General features: G+C 57.4%; 2 protein-coding genes across 3 annotated transcripts in view; one reads left to right on the plus strand and one right to left on the minus strand.

Moving 5' to 3' along the window:
* Positions 1 to 16,182, plus strand: part of MACROD1 (mono-ADP ribosylhydrolase 1) — a 152,293-nt gene that overhangs the window by 39,330 nt on the left and 96,781 nt on the right. The window lies entirely within an intron of this gene.
* On the minus strand, positions 1,675 to 3,987 carry FLRT1 (fibronectin leucine rich transmembrane protein 1). Its single transcript, XM_079929349.1, has one exon. The coding sequence runs from the start codon at positions 3,970 to 3,972 to the stop codon at positions 1,948 to 1,950; it is 2,025 nt and encodes a 674-aa protein (XP_079785475.1). The 5' UTR covers positions 3,973 to 3,987; the 3' UTR covers positions 1,675 to 1,947.

Here is a 16,182-nt window from a genome sequence, read left to right on the forward strand (position 1 = left end):
GACCATCCATCCAGCCTGGCAATGAGAGCCGCGCCTCTTCTCCACCTCGCTCACGCAGTTGTTGTGTCCATTTCTTTCAAGCCCAGCCTCTTCACTGAGGGGCCAGCAGCATCTTTTCAGGTCCAGCAAATGGCTGGACCCCGGGCCTGTCACAGCAGCCCTGTGACTGCTGTTCATCTTTCTCTTCCTTTCTTTGGCTTTTGTCAAAGCAGGCAAGGCCTTCTGAAAACACCACGGCCAGGAGCTGGACCCCTTCTCATCCTCCCTGCCCTCAGAACAGCGTCTCTCCTTTGACATCGCCCTTCCTGGGCGCAGGACAACTGGCACCTTGACAGACGGTGACCCGAGTTCCCCGAGTGCTGGAATGTGGGAGATATCAGAACCCCAGGCACCACTCCTCTCTTCTTTCCAGATTTGCTGTCATTATTTCATCATCCTTTTAATCTCATGGCTCACCAAACAGCACTGTCAGTTGATAAACGATGGCAACATTGATTCCAGAGGGAGGAAAAAAAAGATCTTAGCTCTTCTGAGGGCTCCAGTCACTACCCTTTTGGAGGCTGGCATTTTTAGAGAGATCTGGTCTTCCCTCTTCAGAGCGGCATCCCAGGGGTGGGCACAGTGTGGTGTTCTGCATTCTGGGGTTGGGGGACGTGCTGTCTCCTAGGGCTTTTCTGAGAATTTTCATGTCTTTTTCTGGGCTTTGTTTGAGCAGCCATGGAAACCATTAGGTCTAATCAGCTGATATTAAAAAAAAAAAAAAAGTCTCTGCACCAATTACCTGTCTCTGGAGGAAGCACTTTGCACAGAGTAAATGCTCAGGAAGTAGCTGCTGAGGTGATTGCATTTGTGGGGGTGTAGGGGGAGAGAGGTGAGGACACTGGAAGTCAAAGAAAGCTCTTCTCTGTATCAGAAAGGAGCTTGGCCCAGCTCTAGCCAACCTGAGATAGGACTGACTGAACTGAAAACACCCCTTGCCCAGGGTCTCCCAGCCACCCAGCCAGGACAGACACGCCTCCGCCTTTAGGAACAGCATTATCCCCCACCCCACTCCCATCCCCAACACACTTTGTCTACTTACTCAATGATTTCTAGGAGAAAGCAACATTTTCGTGACTCTATTGTCTCAAGAAATTGTACGAACTGACCCAAGAAGTACTGTAAGGACTGTATATGTGGCTCTATCTACCCATCTGTAGATAGATACACGACATAAAGATAAACAGGTAGATAGATGCACCTCCAAGCGCTGGAACAGCCACAGCTTCCCTGGTGCTTCCATGGACTATGGTGCATGGAATTGAGGAGGGCTTCAGTATAGGAAAAAGAAAGTTTGTTTTTTAATCAGCTACATCGTCGTTCAAAGAATGCAGTGAAAGACGCGCTATTTCTGCAAATCTGTGAGGGAAATGGCATGGAAAGAACCAGGACAATATCTCCACAGCAAAACATCTTTTCTTCCCCTCTCCTTTGTGAGGAGCCTGAGGACCTTCCATCGTGTCGTCGCCAGTGAGCAGCCGGCAGCGAGAGCTGCATGGGGGCTGCGCGTGTTGGCTGCTTTTCTAATGGTTCCTTTGTGACGGCCCTGCACAGAGCATGAGGCATACACAGACGGAGCACAGGTAGTATCTTTCCAGTTCAGGAAAAATAAAAGCCCCAACCCAACCCTTCCTGCGATATTATTTTTAGTCTTTTCCTCCCCACCTGGCATAATTTGGTATAAATTATGTCTTCATCAATGTCAAATCCCCCTCCTGCCTTCTATTCTTTAAAAAAAATTATTTTTTTCACTGTTGTGTTCTACGAAATTGTCAACCCTCCCCAAACTCTGCTTTCTGATGGGAAAGTCATCATGGAATTTCTTTTCCTTGTTCTGTCAGATGGCAGCAGGCTGGTCAAAGCCACACAGTCGCCACACCAGGAGGAGGCAGGAGCCGGGTGCTGGCATCATGTGTAGGAGTAGTCTATGTCAGGGATGCCGCCGTCCCGGTAGCCCCGTGTGGTGCCGTAGCCGATGGTGTGCGTGCCCTTGCAGAGGCTGCTGCCGTTGGAGGGGAAGATGGTGTGGAGCACGTACTCGTCCTTGCTGTGGTAAGGGTTGACGGGCAGCATCTGCAGCCCGGGGCCGCGGATTTCCAGGATGGAGTTATCCTTCTTGGTCCCCGACTCCAGATAGTCGTCCTTTTTCCGGGTGCCGCGGTTGTAGGCCCGCTCCCGGGTCAGCAGCTCACTGGCCCGGTGCACGTAGCAGCAGATGGCCCCCAGGACCAGGAAGAGGAAGACGAGGGCCACGGCGCCACCGATGATGCCCGCCACGGGAAGGCCCGCCATGGGGTCGGCGTTCTGCTCCTGGTTGAGTGTGGTGGTGGGGCCGTAGCTGTCGGCCGTCTCCGCCTTGGCACACACAGGCGTCTCGTCGGCCACATAGGTGTTGCCAGTCTCCATGGTGACCATGCAGATGATATAGGTGGACTTGGGCTCCAGGGCCGTCAGCAGGTACTCTGTCTTGTCCCCCTGCACCAGAGTCTCCGTGATGGAGCCCACGGCTGGGCTGTGGCCCAGGCGCAGCCAGCTGAGCCGGAAGGAGGAGGCGGGGAGCGTGGCCTTCCACGTGATGCGGATGGAGTCGGCTGTCAGGGGCTTCACGTGGATGACCAGGGTCTTGGCACTATCGCCCGTGGCCATGGGGTAGTCGAGGCTGGAGTCAGGGAGGCGCAGCCCCGGCCTCTTAGCCTTGAGGGTGAAGAGCGAGCCCTGGGGCGTGGTGGCAGAGGTGTGGTCACTGGCCGTGGTCTTGGCGGCAGCGTTGGCCGCTCCGCCCTGCACCCCCGCCTCGAAACATTCGTCCATCTCGCTGGTGATGTCCTTGATGGCCATGCCCCGGACTTTCTCGGGGCCCTGGCACATGAGGCCTCGCACGTTGACCACGGCCGCCCGTGCCTTCACCCAGTCCCGCAGCCACAGGAGGTTACAGCCGCAGAACCAGGGGTTGTTCCGGAGCAGCAGCTGGGCCAGGTTCTGCAGGTCATCGAACAGGCCGCGGGGCAGCGTGGTCAGGTTGTTGTTGGACAGGTCCAGGCGCTCCAGCTCACGCATCTTGGCCAGCGTGTTGTAGGGCACGTGGCTGATGGCGTTGTCCTGCAGGTAGAGCTTCTGCAGGCGGGCGCTGGGCAGGTTGAGGGGCGGGGCAGCCAGCGAGTTGCGCACCAGAGAGAGCTCGGTCAGGTTCTGCAGGCGGCTGAAGGTGTCGTCGGCGATGCGCTGGTTGGCCAGCAGGTTGCCGTCTAGCACCAGGCGCCGCAGGCTGCTGAGGCCCTTGAAGGCGTGCAGTGGGATGGTGGAGATACGGTTGTCATCCAGCCGCAGCTCCTCCAGCGTGCGGGGCAGCCCCGAGGGGATGCTGCTCAGGTGGTTCCTGCTCAGGAAGAGCAGCTTGAGCTGCTTGCTGTCGGCGAAGGCGTCCTCCTCTATGCTGACGGTGGACACGGAGTTGTCATCCAGGTGCAGCTTCTCCAGCAGCGGGATGCGGGCCAGCGAGTCCCGGGCGATGGTGCGCACGTTGTTGTCCTGCAGGTGCAGCTCCCGCAGGGAGCGGGGCAGGTTGACAGGGAACTCGTCCAGGTCATTCTCGTATAGGTAGATGACCTGCACGTTGACCTTGGTCTTGAGGTCCTGGGGGATGCCGGCATTGTTGATCTGGTTGTTCTGCAGGTAGAGGGTGGTGGCGTCGTCAGGGATGTCGGCGGGGATGGAGGTGAGCCCCCGGTCGTTGCAGTAGATGAAGCCGTTGTCGCAGCGGCACACGGAGGGGCACGTGGTACTGTCGATGACCTCCGTCAGGAAGGCGATGAGCCCATAGCAGAGGAAAAGCCAGTCCCGCAGGTCCATGGTGGCTGTGGTCATCACGACGGTGGCCGTGACGGTGGCAGTGGGCGTGGTGGTGGCGGTGGCAGTGGGGTGTGCCACCACCATGGTGGACGGCTGGGGGAGCCAGGCCCCGCTTGACTTGCAGCCTCTACACCTGCAAGGAGCACAAGACATGTGCGGTGAGAGCGAGTTGGGTGTCCACCCACCTGCCGCTGAGGGGTGGCTGCAGTCGAGGCCACGGGGCAGAGGTCAGGCCTCGAGGTGCATGCCCCGTGGCCCTTCCAAATGTCAAGTTTACATCACAGGTGATAGCTCGGGCTGAGGTCAGCCTCTAATGACCTTGGCTAACGTTAATCTCAGCGGGAGCAAAGATGCTGCCCGTGAACAAGACAGCTGTGGCCTTGGCCCTCCTGGACGGTGGCCGTGGGCCTCGTGACGTTAATTTGCCGGGAGCCGGGCTGCGGTTTCAGTCTCCTCTCAGGACCCACACTAAGCCAGTCTTCGTGGCTGATGCTGCAAGTGGCTGCTCAGTGTTGATGGGATGGATTTAGAGCCACCGTTTCTCATTGGAACAGGGAGCTCGTATCCCTCTCTGGCTTGGAACCAGGGACTGAAGGGAAAGCTCGTTTCCGCGAGGCCTGTGAGCTCGAGGTGGGGGAGGGGCGTCACTAGAACCTGCGAAAAGAATCTGCCGGTGTCCTCGCTGGCGAGCAGGGGAAAGTGGGGCGCTTCATCGTCTGGTGTTAAAACAACATGTCCTGTTTGTCACTTGTGAATCTTATAGACAGAAGAATGAGGTGTCAACAGAACTGCTTTCCCATGGCTCTACAGAAATCTCTATCAGCGGTGCCCTTCCTACCGTGTTCCATGTAATGTGAGAAATTATTCCATACTTTGCCCCCTTCCTAAATCACGAAATTTTCAGCTATTTTGAAAAATATATATATCTGTTTTCTTGCATTTAAAGACACGAAACAAATAAAAGGAGAGAGGGGTCCACACTCTGAGGGAATTGTCTGCAAGGTGTAACTCTGGTTTTCACAAATGGAAAAATTGCAGTGTAGATTTTTTTCATATTACATTACTGTTCATAGTGGTAAAAAAAAATCAATTAAAGAGAAATTATCTTTCAACCTCAGTGGGGAAGTGGTGTTCATGCAGCCGGCAAAGGTCTGCTTTATAACTCCAGGTTCACAAATGCTTTTCAGTGTGAGACACAGTGGCCTCTGGGAGCCTGAGCTGAGGCCGCAGCCTGGAGGGCAGCCCCGGTGTGCAGAGCAGAATTGGGACCCACTCACCGAATGAGATGGTGGGGCCCTCACTCCCGTGACCCGGGGACCCTGTGTCTCCATTTCTCAACCATGTCAAACGCTTCTTCCTTCTGTCCCTCTCTGTTCCTGGACTGCTCCCCTCCGTCTAGCAAACTGCTCATCACCCTTCAGGAGCATGCTCAAACGTCTCCTCCTCTGCTAGGTCTTCCTCATGCCATATAGAGCTTCCCTCTGCTCCATCCATCCATCTGTCCATCCATCCACCCATCTATCCACCCATCCACCTATTTACCCATCCATCTATCCATCCACCCAGCTATACATCTATCTACCCACTCATCCATCCATCCTTCCATCATCCATTCATCCATCCATCCATCCACTCATCCACCCACCCTCTCACCTATTTACCTATCTATCCATCCATCTACTCACCCATCCACCCACTCACCCATCCACCCATCCATCCATCCACCCACCCACTCACTTATCCATCCATGCATCTGTCCATCCAGCCATTCAACATGTCTTTATTGAGCACCTACCATGTGCCAACCTGTGTTTTAGCCACTTGGGATTCTATTCTAGTGGGATAGTAGCTCACACTATAATAAAGGTCTCACCTAGAATTTTATGAATATTTAAGCCATTTAATCCTTCCAGCAAATGTTAGGTCAGTGCCCTTTTTATTCCCATTTAACAGATGAAAAAACTGAAGCTCGGAGGGGTTAACTTGCTCGAGACACTTGATAAGTGGTGAAGAGAAACCTGAGCCAGGATCTTGACCACTAGGCTTGTGGTGCTGCACCTCGGGCCCATCTCTGTGGGCTGAAGGTTGCACTATTTAGCGACTAGTGTCTTAAGGTCCCTGACTAAATTTCGGGTGCTTGAGGGCAGGGACTGTGGGTTGTGTAGGCCTGGTGTGGCTTGCCATCAGTGACCACCCAAGGACAGAAGGGAGGCGGCTGAGGTGCCAGGCAAGGCGCGAATGCCTCTGCCCTGCTCCCTGCCGACCCCTCAACTCTTGCCCCATTTGCATTACAGGGGCCTTTGCCCAGGCTGCCGGCAGCTCCAAGGCCTTCTGGAGGGAGCTCAGGCTTTGCCCGTGGCTAACACACTAACTCTGCTCAGGGCCTGTTAGCGGAATGAAGCTTTATCCATGAGGTGGACCGAAGGCAGGTGGAGGGCCAGCCGAGGACACCTGGCTGGAAGCAAGTGAGGGTGAGGGGGAAGGGTGCACGGGGTCTGCGCAAGGAGCCGGAGGGGGATGAGGTCCCGAGGGAAGCTGGGAGGAAGGGGGACTGGGGAGACTGTGACCAACACTCTGGGCCTCCGAAGCCAGCTCAAGCCCCCTCCCAGCCGCCGCAGCTGGCCTGAGGGCCTGAGGACATTTACCTACTTACTCCTGATGCTTCTTTGGAGGTTGTCCCTAGTCTATGGGTCATGACCCCACTCACACCCCTGCCCCTTGGGACTTGGAGTTGGTCTTTGCTTCCCTCACATGTGTTCCCGGCTCTCAGTGGGTTTGGACAGGGATAAACCCAGGCATAAGGGGCAACCCTCTGGCCAGGCCCTGCCCAGCGCCCTCACAGGCACATGTTTGTATCTGCACCCACCTGTCACATGCACACAGGTCCTCGGTCCCATTTTACAGCTGAGCAGCCTGAAGCTCAGAGAGGTGAGGGGCCCATTCAAGGTCACAGCCAGCCCAGGTTTCCAGCTGCACATCTGTCCCTTCCTCTGCACAAAGCCAGAGCCATGAAGGTTATGGAGCCTGGAGGTCCTGTCTCAAAATGCTTATGAGCAAAGAGGCAGGGCCAGGGCAGGTGCTGGGGACAGGAAGGCTCAGGTCTTCTCAAGGCCACCTTGCCTCGGTCTCAGGGGTCAGGTCTGAGCCTAGGAGCACCTCTGCCCAGGCCCCCAGCATCTGGCCAGAGGACGCACACCCTCCTCTGAGTCCTGGCGCAAGGAATGCTGTTGGCCCCTGGGCTCACAGATTCCGGAGCAGTGCCCTGAGCCGGGGGCAGACTTGTTAAGGCCAAAGGCGAGGCCAGACCGCCTTCTCTGGCATGAACATCAGTCCCCGGTGCCCGCTCAGCTCATGGCCATAGCCCTCAGCCTCCAGATGCCCTGGCATCATAATAGAGTCTAAATTACACCTTTCAGAGATGCCTGATGGATAACCAAGAAACATTTGGGAGGCAGGGACCCAAGGCCTTTCTCTTCCCCCGTCTGCGGCCCTCATCCATCTTGGCTGAGTCTCCCCTGCCACCCCCTTCCCCAAGGCCTCCCGATGCCGAGCCCTGGCTCCAGGAAGGCAGGGAGGGGCCTGGGCTGGGCAGGAAGACAGCGTGCCTTGCCTGAGGAGCCCTTTAATTGCCCGGGTGCCACGAGGCCCTTTTATTCCCTTGTTTTGTGTTTGATGGTTTATGTGGCTATCAGATGAAACCCGGTAAATCGCCCGTCTTTTACTTTTCATTGTTGCGAGAATCCCTCAGACTTCAGCGTGGTGTGAGTTATGACCTGCCAGCTCCATGACTGACAGCCGGATCCTTGGCGTGCGATGGAAGTGGGGGAGGGGAGCAGTGAGACTAGAGGTAGCTAGTCTAGTCTAGACTAGAGGTAGCTCAGACTAGAGGTATCCAGACCCCCATTAGCTGAGAGGTGACCTGGGGCGTCATTCTTGGCATTTTCTATCAGTCGCTAGCTCCTGCCATCTAGGACAGAGACACCTGGGTTCGAGCACTGTCTCTCTCCCTCTTCCTGGCTGTGAGATCCTGAGCAAGTTACTTGCCCTCTCTGAGCTTTAGTTTCCTTATCTATAAATGTAGCCATCAAGTTCCCCTTAGAGGGGAGCTCACTACTGAGCATTCAGTGAGGTAATACCTGCAAAGTACACCCTTGTAAGTGCATGAGGTTTAAAAGCTGCTGTAATTCTCTGACTGCTCCAGGCGTACCGGTCTAGCCTCTGTGTTAACTGCTTGTCTCTCTCTGCAATCCAGAGGCCCTTTCTTTACTCCCCTGCCCCTGCTGTGCCTCCAGGGTAGACTGGGAGGCTGTAGGCCAAGCTGCTTCCTGGCAGGGACTCCCTGTCATTGCTGTGATGCTGGGTCTCCCCAACCTCAAACTGTGCATCCTCAGCCCTGTCCCCCCAAGCTAGGGTAGAAACACTGACCCTAAGCCTGCTCTCCCTTGTGCTGCCTCTGGGCCTTTGCATGTGCTGTTCCTGCTTCTTGAACACCAACACACCTTCCCTACTCAAGCTTCACCAGGGCAGCTTCTGCTCACCCCCCAGGCCTCAGCTTGGACGCCCCCTCCATGAAGCCTCCCAAGTTGTGTCTGGCTCTGCTTCCCATACCCACTTGACTGGTGGTAGTCGGACCTGAGTAATATCTGTAAGTACCTGCCAACCGGATGAAGGTGCCTCCCTGTTGGAGACGCCTGGCCTCCTGGCGCTCTGCCCCGTTGTCTTCTCCAAACCCCATCAAGCTGGGGCTGCCAGAGACCCACGGCCCTCTGGGGGGGTCTTCTTGGGGAGTCAGAGTGAGGGCAGGGGGGCAGCTGCAGGACCCCAGGCCCAGCACAGGCCCTGGCACGCTGGATAGGAGAGGGCATCTGCCGCCACAGTTAGACATGACGCACCAGGGGCTGAGCAGGGGTGGGGGCATGTGGCAGGAGGGAGCTGGGCATCCCAGGCAGTAGAGGGAAGTCTGGATAGGCCTCCCCCTGCCTCCCAGTCCTGGCCTTCCTCCCCGTTTGCCAATGAAGGCAGCTCATGTGAGGATGTCCTGATGCTGCGACCCCCGAAGTACCAGGTACAGTCTCCGTGCCCACTATGGGAATCAGAGAATTCCAGGTGGCACTGACCCCGAGAAGGAGACGTGTAGACTAGAAGCGGGGAAAGGACACCAGGGCTAGGTTTGAATCTGACCTCACCAGTCCTCAGCTGTGTGGCCTCAGTTTCCTCATCTGTAACGTGTTGCTGAGAACCCCACTCTTCTGGGAAGATGACAAGGGAGGGGTTGTGTGAAGTGCCCGGCACAGGCCTGGAGGTTTGGGAAGGAAGGGCTGCCCCACCCTGTCCCTGGGAGGGACCCCAGGGTCCTCCTGTGACTCACTCAGGGCGGCCACCCACCTGTCTTGGCTGAACTTCAGAAAGAGGGAGGGCAGACACGAGTGGGCAAGGGGGCCCAGCTCAGACAGAGGGAAGCCCCTCCCCCCCCTTTCTCTGCACCCTCCCAGTCCCTCCCTTCAGCAAGAAGAACTCATTTTGTTTTCCCTAAACCTTGCCAGGCCCTCGGGTCCTTACTGGCAGAGCAGGGCCCGAGGCAGGAGTGAGGTGTGCAGGGCAGACTGGGGGCGGAAGCAGTTTCTCAGCTCCAGGAGGACCCCTGCCCCACAGGAAGCTGTAACCTCCCCACCGGGCTGAGAGCTCCACCAGAGCAGGGTCACCTCCATACCTGTGATGGGTCCTCAGCAAACCTTTGTTTAAAGCAATGAGGGACCCCGCATTTTTCTCCTCCACCAACTGACGCTATCTCTCAGGGCTCAGCTACAAGCAACATGGAGGGAGGAGGGCCTAGAGGCAGGGGGGCCAGCCTCTACCTCCTGGTGCTCACGGGGGCCTGGGGAGAGCTCCCCTCTAGGAAGCCTCTTCCCTGAGAAGGCCTGCCTGGGATCAGTTCTGCTGCTCCACAAACCAAGAGTGGCCTTGGGTCTCAGGCCTTCATCTGTAAAATGGGACCATAAACTATCTACTGCCCTGGGTGTTGAGCAGAGGGCCTGCTGCAGGTCCAGGAGATGGGAACTGCAGGCAGGAGGGGGACTTGCGACTTTTGTGTGAGTGGGGCTTTTCCGAGCCCACCCTCGTTCAGGCAGAAGCCCCGGGCCTGCTTCTGCCCAGCCCGGTCTAGGCCCACTGGAGGCCCCGTCTTCAGGCAGGATGCTATGACCTCAAGACCCTTCCAACCCTGCGTGGCACAACTTTGCTCCTGATCTTGGCTACTGGCGCCATTGAGAACTTGTAGTGCTTGGGGGAAGGGGGTGGGATTCTTTTAAAACCTAAAGTTAATTATTTTTCTAATTTCATGCCGCATGCATTATGCATCAGCTGTTATCACTGGCGGTAATTACAGACAGGTACGCAAATCCACTAAAAATGTACCTGGAGTTCACCTCACCGCGTAGGCCGTCTGGGCTGTGCCGGGCGGCGGGATGTCCTGAACTTCAGAGAATGCAAATTGCTTTAAAAAACAAGACTTTAAAATTGTGTCTTAGGAGGTTAATTATATTGATAACAGTGTTCAATATTAAACTATTCAGGGCCAGGAGGGGTTGGGGGGGATGAAGGGAGACACATGTAATTTTGTTTCTTTCTTTCTCTGTATTATTTAATAAGATGTTCTTGCACCTATATTTCTGTCTGTCTGTGTGCATTTTTAGTAAAGCTGCCTAGACTAGGCTTAATTCCTTCTGGGAAGGAAAAAGGAAAGGTCAGGAGTTTTTCAGAAGGTAAGAGGAGGGCCTGAGGGCTGCTATTCCGGGTGGGGGCAGCCCAGAGAGCAGGCAGGGGCCCTCGCTCTGCACTGCTGGGTTTCTCAGCAGCCAGCGGGATCCTGACAGCCAGGGGCTGGGACAGGAGCCGGGTGATCAGGAAAGATGGGAATGGTGATGCTTATTGATCATAAGACAGAGGCTTGGGTGCGGCTGGGGCTCCCCCTAGGAGCTGTGTGGCATCCCCCACATGCAGGCCCTGTTCTTGGGGCGATCCCTCCCCTCCCCCAGTTGTTTATCACAAGTTGATTGTCAAGCCCTCCCACTAGGATGTAAACTTCTACGAGTCAGAACATGTTCTATCTTGTTCACTGGCCTAGTATAGAGCCTGGCATCAGAGGTGTTCATAAACACCTGTTGCATGAATGTATGAATGAATGAGAGGATGCCAAAAGGGAGGCCCCAGAATCTGAAAGCCAGGACAGGGCAGTGGGAGAGAAGAGGGAGGCTGGCCCTCTGTCAGCCCCACGCTGGGAGGTAATAATGACAGGTGCCCTCACCACGGCCTCCCAAAGAGGCAAAGGGGTAGGTCTGAATTGTGCAGCAGGTGGTGGAGGAGCTGGACGGAGACCCAGGCTTTCCTTTCCCAGGTGTCTTACCTGCCCTCCTCAGCTGCCTGGTGGGGCCACCCCAGGCCCCGAGGGAGCAAACCCAGGGAAAACCCCTGGCTGTCTCCTCTCGTCTGCTCTGACATGGGTTGGCCAACCAGGTCCTATCCAACTGCAGGTCTGCTTCCAGGCGCAGAGGCTGGCCCCACTTTCTTAGAGATGGCCCCTTCCCTCCCACCCCCGCAGATACGCACAAGCATGGAACTCACCCTCAGGACCCTGGAATCAGGGAGGTAGGGGACCCTGGAAAAACTGAGGCCCAGAGAGGAGAAGGGATGTCTCCGGGGCAGAGAGAACCCTCCAGCAGCCATGAACAGCCCTCTCCCTTGCCTACCTCCTCTGGCCCTGGCACTGAACTCTCAAACCCTTTCCCAAAGGGTTGGCATGGAGAGGATGATGGTGGACAGTATCCAGCTCAAGCAGGATCTAATGGGGGCTACCCACCAGCAGGTCTGCAGACCCCTCTAGCTCTGTGGGGTCTGTCCACTAGTAGCAGTAGCTGGCAGAGCTGAGCCCCTGCTGCGTGCTCAGCCCCACACAAACGCCTCTCCTTTCCAGCTGGCCACAGCCCTGCGGAGCCTGTGTCCCCAGTGCACGAAGGGGAGCACACTCAGGGGAGGGAAGGGACTCCCCGAGGTCACACTGCTCACAGCTGGAGGGCCAGGGTGCTAACCAACCTCTGTCTGGCCCCAGAGCACAGTAAGCTGGTCTCTGTTTTCCTGCCTCAGGATGGAGGGAAGCTTGGGATAGAGGGAAGCTCAGCAGAGGCAGAGCCCAGCACTGAGCAGATGCCTCATAAATATCTGGGGTGCAGGCCTGCTGCTGCCCGCCTCTGGCTTGGCCTCAGCCCCAGGAATTACCCACCAGTCTCTCCTAGGAGATGGGAGGAGAATAGGAGCAAGTGACGGGGCGGTAGGTAAGGATGGAGGAAGGGAGGCCGGCTGGGCAGGGGCCGAGCTCGGGCTCCAGCGAGCTCACGCCGCCTCACGGCCCCGCTGCCGGGCTGGTGCGCCGTTATAATAAATAACAGTAAATAGCCGATCCGCAGGGCATCTTTCACGCTGGTGGCTAATAACACGGCTATTAATGCCCCCTCAGACGGCGTGCGTGCAGTGCGGCGCTGACAAATGTCCCAGGCCCTGGCGCCGTCATAAATCAGCCCCTCTACTGGGGAAGAGTGCGGGGAATTGTCATTTTCCATCTTGGTAATGAATTGGGGCTTCCCTGCTCTGCCCAGGGCGCTGCCGATAGAGGTGGCCTGGGGTTTCTGGGATTTGTGTTTGGGGAGGCATGAACCCTCCCTCCTGGCCTCTGGGAAGCCAGAAGAAGTAGGTCCCCCCCACACCCCCACAAACCTAGCCAGACCACGCCACCGCTGCCACCGCCCGCTGTGTGACCTTAGGGCAATAACCGGCCATCTCTGGGCCCCATCAAGCCACTCTCACCAACAAAAGGGCTGAACTGGAGGCCAGAGCAGATGATGCCTAAGGGCCGGCAGGTGCAAGGCCTTGGATGGTGGCTTGGGATCAACCCCACCCTGGGTTCTCCTGGCCAGGGCAGGGGAAGGCCTTGGATGGAGGGGACTTGTGGACCCTCTCCAGTTGGAGGGCAGCAGGTGCCATGGCCAGTGGCTAGTTCACCAAAGGTCCTGCCTCTCCAAGGCCTCACGGCTGCCCCCTCTGGTCAGAACTCAGAAGGGCTCAAAGTGAGACCTCCCCCAAGGGGCAACGGCTGGGAGGGGCGGGAGTTTCCTCCAGGAGAGGTCACTCCCTTACATCCTGGGTCCACCCACCCTGGGGCAGAGCCCAGCAGCACAGGGGCCACCAGGTAGCAAAGGACCCCTCCCCTGGCAAGCAGATGCCACCAGTTGCTTCAGCTGCATGTGTGGGGTCGGTGGGGTGGAGCTGCAGATCTCCAACCCAGCCCGAAGAGGACAGGCCCCATGTGTCCTGTGCCCTCCCTGGGCACGAGGAGCCCCTGGGCCTTCCTGGGCCACCGGAGCCCCTCTGCATCCGCCTTACCTCCTTCGCTGCAGCCTGGCAGCCTGCAGCTCTGGGCGCTGCGCTTCCGTCGAGGTGGGCCTGGGCCGTGCTTACATTGCAGCCCACCAGCCTTGGCACTCAGGGTGCAGACCACAGACCTGGGGTGTTGGGTGGTGCTGGGGGTGCCCGGGGCTCAGGGAGGAGACCCTGTGCTTCGCTCTGCTGGGCTCCTCGTGTTCAGACGTGGCTGCGGATCAGGCGCAGCATCTCCTGCGCCCTAGGCTGCCGGCACTGCTGGCTTCTCCTCCTGGAATGAGGGGTTTGCGTGAGGGGCCTGCAGGGGTGCCCCCGTGCGCGACCTGAGGGTGTTCTGGGCCCCTGCTCTCCAGGCATGCCCTAGGGCCGGGCGCCCATCCTTGGGGAGGGTGGCCTCCCTGCCCTCTTTCAACTTCCGCCCTTTTGTCTGTTGGCCGCCACCTCTTCTGAAAGGCTTCTGCCTGGCTTTTACCCCTTTTTCTTTACCAAGTTTTGTTTTGTTTTGTTTTTAATCCCTTTAAGTCACTTGGCAGAATGGGCTCTGGTGCAGAGAGCGTTCTTGCGTGACAGAGCTGAGAGGGAGTCACTCTCCAAAGAATCGGTATTCCTGCCACTCAGGCTGTGTCTCCGGGGGAAGGCGGGGGTCCATTACCCCGCTGAGGAGTTCAGATGTTCACCGCGGGGCTGGAGCTGCTGACATGCGCTGCTGAGCTGTCAGGCCCCACATGCCCCTCCTTGGGAAGATGTTTGGGCGGGGTAGGGGGGGGCACTCAGTCTTGCTTGGCAGATCCTGTTTGTAGGAAGGCTTTCTTGCTGGGGAGATGGAGGGACGGTTATTCCTGCTTCAGCCCTGGTCTCGTCTGTCCAAAGAAGAGTGCTTCTCACCCACTCCCTGCCTCCTCACCTGCCAAAAAGCAATACAAGTGATTAAGCCCAGGGAAATTAGGAGCTGCACGGGGACCGGCAGCCTGGGCTGCAGCCCCCTCTCCTCCCCTCTGTCAGGAACCTGGGTTTTGTTTGGGTTTTTTTTTTGTTTTTTTTTGCGGTACGCGGGCCTCTCACTGTTGCGGCCTCTCCCGCTGTGGAGCACAGGCTCCGGACGCGCAGGCTCAGCGGCCATGGCTCACGGGCCCAGCCGCTCCACGGCATGTGGGATCTTCCCGGACCCGGTCACAAACCCGCGTCCCCTGCATCTCAACCACTGCGCCACCAGGGAAGCCCAGGAACCTGTTTTCTTGAACGCCGCTTTCCCATGATCTGGGATCTCTCCCTTCTCTTTCCAAATCCAGATAACAAACAGCAGTCCATGCCAAGCACCCTTCCTCGCAGCTCCCTGCTTTCCCTTTTCCTGGGGGTGGGAGGACCGGGAAGAGAAAAATGAAGTTCTGAGAGCTCGCGGCCGTGCAGGGGCCGCCCGCCTGGCCCAGAGCCGGCTCTGCTTCCCCCAGCACCTGCTCCTCTTGCTATATGTCATTCAAAGGATCCAACTGGGCCACCATGGCCTCGGCTTCCAGAACAAGTGCTGCCTTTCCCCACCGTGGGAAGCAGGAGCATCAGGGAAACGGGGAAGCTGGATCCCTGGCCTCCCCACCAAGGCCGGGGTCAGTGCTTCACAGCCCGGCTGCCCTCCACGGCCACCTTCCCCTTCCCCAGAGACCTGGGAGCAGGGTTGGCTGTTCCTCAGGATCCGAAACAACCTGGGCCCTCTGGGTCGCCTCTCGTTAGCATGGCGCGTCGAAGGCCCACCGCGCCCTGGTGTCCGTGTTCCCCCTGCAGGAGCCCCTCTTTGGAAAAGGGCTTTTATTACACATCTGAGAGTATTAGCTCTGGTTTGAAATTGGATCCAGATGGGCTCGGCTGCATCTGGGCCCTTTTCTTTGTAGGGCCGAAGGTGGCTGGTTTGAGAAATGCGTGTTGTCTGAGGCTGTCACAAATAAAAACAAGGATGTTTAGGTGCACGTTGTAACAGATCTAGAGCGCAGACCCGGGGGTCATCACTCACTGGGCGCCCAGCCCGGCAGGGAGTGCACGTGGGAAGAGGGGCAGGTGCTGGCCAGGGGGAGGGCAGGTGGAGGCTGACGGGTTGACGGGAGAAGTGGGGAGGTCTTAGGACAAGCTTCCTCGGGAGCAAGGAGGGTTAAGGAACAGCAAGGTTTAAGAGCCCACGGGACATCACCCCTGAATGGCCAGGGTCTGGGAAACACTCAAGGTGTGAGCAGGCAGGGGGGGTGCAGCTTCCTGGGAAGGGGCAGGCGGGGGTTGGACAGGAGGGAAGATGAGGACAGAGTCCCCACAGGAGAGGTGAATGCCGGGCTCCAGCACGGCTTTTATTGCTATTACACCCGCGTGATTTCATCCAATTATAAATTGTAATTTCTCTGTGAAAGGGAGAGATGGAAAGCGTCCAATGAGGTCATCCGCCTCCCTGGCCGGGGCAAGGAAATTGGTTTATACCTTGGAGGGTGGGGGCAGAGGCTGCTGGGCCTCCATATTTAGAGAGGATGGTGGCAGTGTCCTCAGAGCCAAGGCTCCAGCTGGCCATGGCCGGCTGATCCCCCATTACAGAGCTCTGCTTTCGAAATTATGAATCCAGGAAGGCAGCTGCATCCTGCTGGCATCGGGCCCTTCCCACAGCCCTCAGGATGAAGGCGACACTCCTATGGCAGCCTCCAAGGCCCCACCAGGCCTGGCCCTGCCTGACGCCTCCCCCACCGCCCCGCCTCAACTCCCACCACCTCCCCCTAACTCCCCGAGTTGGCCCCTGCCCTTCCCCATGCTGTTCCCCCTCCTGCAAGTGTCCATCCAACATCACCCCTCACTTCCTCTCTGTCTGCAGGGTTGCACAAACCGTGAGGGCAATGACAT

This window comes from Stenella coeruleoalba (genome assembly GCF_951394435.1).
Source record: "Stenella coeruleoalba genome assembly, chromosome: 8".
Classification (NCBI taxonomy): domain Eukaryota; kingdom Metazoa; phylum Chordata; class Mammalia; order Artiodactyla; family Delphinidae; genus Stenella; species Stenella coeruleoalba.